Raw genomic sequence first — 5,113 nt, 5'->3', positions numbered from 1 at the left:
TGATGACATGAAGGCACCTATGTACCCACAATTTTGATGCGTAGGAATCTTTTTCTTGAGCAATGTGATTACGGATAGGAAATTCGACCTCATCCCTTAGATTAGCTGGATATGAATTTGGTTTTGAGGTATTATCTTGAAACACGAGTAGAATCGTATACAACAATGGTTCATCTTATGCATAAAAATAATATGTTATCCGAACATATCGAATGCTGTTTTCATGGCAATCCTCATCTCTGTGAGTTCATCACTTCATCTCCATCTTTGCAAGGAATATGTCAACCCAGCGCTCGTAGAAATGTATTTTCCTCTCAGACGACGGGACAAAAGAAAGATGATCTTAAATACGAGAAAGGAGTAAAAAATTTTTTAAATAAATTTAGAGATAATCAAAGAGAAACTTTGGATCAAAACAACATCTCAACCGATAATCTATTCTTTCTTATTATATTTAAGCATTCATTTCATGCATCTAAGTGGCTCACACATCTAATAAGACTAAAGCCTGATTGCTTTGTTTGTAAGTGGGTCGAACAGGAGCTCACTTCGTTGAAATAACTTTGGTCTTTCCTAGATGAAGTCACTTTGGACCGTATGTTCGTTCATTTTGTGCCATTTTGGAAACCGACTCCCACTTCACTTCAAGTAATGGCGGCGATTAGCAAGTTGGGTCAAATTGGCCTCATATACCAAGGTTCATGATATCATCATTTGATAAGTCTCTTACAAACAATAATGAAAAAACATTGCTGATTAGGAACTTTTTTTGATTGACATCTATTGTGGATGAGGGAGTTGGTTGATTATGGAGTTGCAGAAATAGCAGTCGAGGGGCTTGATGAACTTTTATATTTTTTAAAAAATTTGAAAAAAAATGGGGTCTAAAAAGCTAAACTGGCTTAAAAACAACGCACTCTTGTATCCTTGCTGGAAAGCGTACTCCTCTTTCTTTGATGTCGAGAAAGCTTGACTCACGAAAGTTAGAGGAAAAGGTCCATAAAATTTTCTTGTGCCATGATCTAAATGGGGTCTATTTCTTGACCTTTTCCATAAAAAATCCATACAACCTTGAACAGGATCTGTTCTATTGGTCCGTACATGGTAGAACAAAAATTGCTATCATATCACAATTTGGATTTTTTAATATGTATAGAGGCTATTTAGTTGCCCATAGACTGCCTTCAAATATCAAAATCCATCATGCATGGCTGGTACCGCTAAAATAGAAACTCAATTTCTCTTCATCATAAAAGGACTAAACTACACTCTTAGGGTTTATTTTGATATTTTTATTATTTTTTTCATTTGTTTTTGTGTAAGTTGATGTTGGATATATTATTTGGATGATCCTAACTTTTATTTTCATATTTCTTGAAAGAAATAAATGTTTCTAACTAAAAACTCTAAATATTTTACGGACAATTTAAAAACCAAAAGAATTTCTGTCATGTATACTTGTTCAGTCTAATTTAATTTTCCTTCTAGATTTTCTAAAGAACAATAAGAAAACAAAGACAATACCAAAAAGCCCTTAAGTTCTTGTATAAATTATAATTTTTCTTTCATCTATTTGGAAAACCATATTAACATTAACATGAGGCAAACAAAAACATCTACTCCCTCAAGCCATCTTTTTTTTTCTTTTCTATTTTTTATTTTTTACTTCCTCAAGCCATCATCCGTTTTTTAGAGATTTATGGCAATTTCCTAGAGCCCTTATAGCATACAAACTTAAATATATGTGTTTCGAGAATGTAACCAAGTTTGCTGATTGTTTTGCCAATCATGGTATAGAAGAGCATTAGGAGCATGACCCACTTCCATCGAGTCTTATGTAATTAGTTTTCTGCATAAGCTTATACGTTGTTCAAGTTTTCTCTAATTAGTTACGGAACTTAGAATAATTAATTTAGGATATGTTGATTTTATGGTGTATAAGCTAAGGTTCATCAGAAGTTTGTCACCAAAGTCGGAAATAAAGTAGAAATATTAAAAAATATAGGCTCTATAAAATATTTATATACTTATTTACTTACATTTTCTACTATTTGCTGGCCCGGACCTTGGTGATTTAGTTTAATCATCCACTATTTTTAACTCGACTCCAGGACCAGTCTAATCTTTTCAAAATGCATTTTGATGAATTCTAAATACCTTTTGACCTCCAAGTCGATTGATTAAACTTGCTTTCATCATTAATTAATTTACTCTTCCTATGCAACAGTCCAAATATTGGTGCGATACGATAATGAGGGTCTTCAGTATTATTTAGCAACTCCCCAACTCCTACATTAAGAAACGGGTGGATCAACCATGTCCCCTCCTCCGTTCAGTTTGGAGCAAGCTGTTTCCTGCTCTCCGGTAAGTGGTGGCGGATCCACTGTAATTAAGCAGCTAGACCATTCTTTGTGTATTAATTCACTCTTCAGTTGATAGATGTTGCTTCTGTGGAGATGATCAAACAAACAATCCAATAGAAAAAAAAAGGAAAAATAAAGACCCATTCAAACCGTTCCTAAATTAGCGAGGCAGATAAATTGTATTTTTGAATTTATAAATGAGAAAGAACTAAATTGTATTAATATTCCCCTATGAGAGCTTGCTGCTTGTAAATGCTAGGACGACAGAGTAGATGGGTGTTAGCTGTAACGTGCTTATCATAGCAAGGAGAACCACAAGGTTTGTGGAAATAGATGGGTGGAATTGTTTCCGTATAAGTAGGAGAGAGCGTCAACCCTGAAAGAACACGGAGAGGAGTTCTTCTAAGAAAAAGAGAGAGAAGTAGAGATGACGGAGACGACGCCAAACCACACGCAGACGGTGGAAGGATGGGCGGCGATGGACTCGAGCGGGAAGATAGCGCCTTTTGTCTTCAAGAGAAGGTATGGTCTTGTCTGTTTCCGTTTAGCTGCGTGCGTTCTTGGGTTCTGTTGTTCTCTAACGTTGGTTAGACCGTCAGTAATTAATGATTTGTTCAATAAGTTGCGTGACATGGTGTTCATGGTTAGGGAGAACGGGGAGGACGACGTGACCATAAAGATACTCTACTGCGGCATCTGCCACACTGATCTCCACCAGGCCAGGAACGACTGGGGCATCACCATGTACCCCGTTGTGCCCGGGTACACGCATATTCTCTCTCTCTCTCTCTATGCCTCTCACCTCATTATTGGCATCATTTTTATTTTTTAATTTTTAAAATTTATTTATAAAAATCAGGAATTGAATTACTTTTATCATTCAAGGAACTTATGTTTTACTTCTATCTGAATCTATTTAATATGATCCCATGCTGGCTTGCTTACCTCTGGCGAATTAACCAGCAATCTGTGCTGACTAATTAATTATGCATGTCAGGCATGAGATCACTGGAGTGATCACCAAGGTGGGGAGCAACGCGACCAACTTTAAGGTGGGCGACCGGGTCGGAGTCGGTTTCCTGGCTGCGAGCTGCCTCGAGTGCGAGTTCTGCAAAGCCTCCGAGGAGAACTACTGCGACGATGTCCAATTCACTTACAATGGTTTCTTCTGGGACGGCAGCATCACCTATGGTGGCTTTTCCAAAATGCTCGTGGCTGACAAGAGGTAACCTAGCTATCATAAATTTCTTCTCCTTAGCTATATGCTCTGAAGGGATTCAGTGCTGTAATGCTGGCATGCTTTTTATATTGATGCTGCTGACAACAAAAACTTCATATTTTGCGACATGATTCAAGATACGTCGTCCATGTCCCCGATAGCCTTCCGCTGGATGCGGCAGCATCCCTGCTATGTGCGGGGATCACTGTGTTCAGCCCAATGAAACACTACATGTCCCAGCCCGGCAAGAAGCTTGGGGTGGTCGGCCTCGGAGGCCTTGGTCATGTGGCCGTCAAGTTTGGGAAGGCCTTTGGACTTCATGTTACGGCTATCAGCACGACCCCCTCCAAGGAGAAGGATGCCAAAGAAAGACTCGGCGCTGATGACTTCATTGTCAGCACCGATATCGAAAGAATGAAGGTAACATGCAGAACTCTGATTCAGTTTTTCCTCTTCTTGAAGCAGACTATATATATATATGTAAGCTCAGAAGAAGTCCTTAATCGGCATGGCATCAGAGTGGGGCGAGGAGCCTAGACTGCATCATTGACACAGTACCTGTGAAGCACGCCCTGGGGCCAATCCTGAATCTGCTCACGGTGCGTGGTACCTTGGTCTTAGTCGGAGTTCCTGATAAACCGGTGGATCTTCCTTCCTTCCCATTGATTTTTGGTGAGGAACTGAACTTAACAAACTTCCATGGTTGGTTTCTGTTTCCTACTTATCTCTTAAGCATCCCATATGTCTGTGGTTTTATAGGCAAGAGGAACGTGGCTGGAAGCATGGTCGGAGGCATGAAAGAGACGCAGGAGATGATGGACTTCTGTGGGAAGCACAACATCACCTGCGACATCGAGCTTGTGAAACCAGATCAGATCAATGAGGCACTGGATAGGATTGCGAGGAACGATGTTCGTTACCGGTTCGTGATTGACATAGATGCTAGTTCTGATCACTAGCCTCTTCGTATCAAGCTTGGTAGCCATATGATCACTCAGATGATTAATTGGAGTCGGTGTCTTCGTGTTTTATGCGTGATGTGATTTATGCCCGCAGTTTCAGACTTGGACCAGCAAATCCGAAGAAATGAAATAATCAGGTGATTAAGACCTGACATTCCTTGAATTGGGCTTGCATGGCTTAAAACAGTAATTGGGTCGGGTTCAGGTTTACATCTTATACCCGATAGGTCCAGGGGAAAAAAGTTCGAGCTTGCTCGGTACCCTGCACACGCACAAGAAGGAAAACTAATTGCGAATCCTCATGACCAAGGAATGGGCTCTCCAACCAGCATAACTAAAATGCATGTGAATCCAAAGCGCTCAATCTCCGTCAAAATATTGGTGCGATGCATCCACGATGGAAAGCATTATATCCTTAATCTTTTGCTGTTTTTCAGCTGCAGTTGATTCTCTACGTTGTGACCTTTCCAGGTCTAAGATCATGCATACCAAACACAACACTTTGGATATTCTAAAATATCCAAAATGTTTATAGATAAAATTTCGAATATTCTAAAAATATATCGTCA

General features: G+C 39.4%; 1 protein-coding gene across 1 annotated transcript; it reads left to right on the top strand.

Annotated features, from left to right (window-relative positions):
- The first annotated feature begins 2,390 nt into the window (after positions 1 to 2,390).
- Positions 2,391 to 4,788, top strand: LOC103719588 (putative cinnamyl alcohol dehydrogenase 6). The gene is made up of 6 exons (XM_089929973.1): positions 2,391 to 2,885; positions 3,012 to 3,125; positions 3,361 to 3,588; positions 3,720 to 4,002; positions 4,101 to 4,254; positions 4,342 to 4,788. The coding sequence occupies exons 1-6, from the start codon at positions 2,791 to 2,793 to the stop codon at positions 4,539 to 4,541; spliced, it is 1,074 nt and encodes a 357-aa protein (XP_089786099.1). The 5' UTR covers positions 2,391 to 2,790; the 3' UTR covers positions 4,542 to 4,788.
- Positions 4,789 to 5,113: the final 325 nt, after the last annotated feature.

The sequence above is a fragment of the Phoenix dactylifera genome, chromosome 3 (genome assembly GCF_051530095.1).
Source record: "Phoenix dactylifera cultivar Ajwa chromosome 3, Ajwa_hap1_PhDact_Kaust_v1.1, whole genome shotgun sequence".
Lineage (NCBI taxonomy): Eukaryota > Viridiplantae > Streptophyta > Magnoliopsida > Arecales > Arecaceae > Phoenix > Phoenix dactylifera.
This window is presented reverse-complemented; position numbering and strand designations above follow the sequence as displayed.

What these genes read in the sequence shown, in the direction of transcription:
- LOC103719588 (XM_089929973.1), top strand. Translation starts at nt 2,791, where the DNA reads ATGACGGAGACGACGCCAAACCACACGCAGACGGTGGAAGGATGGGCG. An exon ending in CCGATATCGAAAGAATGAAG is followed by an intron (nt 4,003 to 4,100) that starts GTAACATGCAGA and finishes GCATGGCATCAG; the next exon opens with AGTGGGGCGAGGAGCCTAGA. An exon ending in TTCCTTCCCATTGATTTTTG is followed by an intron (nt 4,255 to 4,341) that starts GTGAGGAACTGA and finishes GTGGTTTTATAG; the next exon opens with GCAAGAGGAACGTGGCTGGA.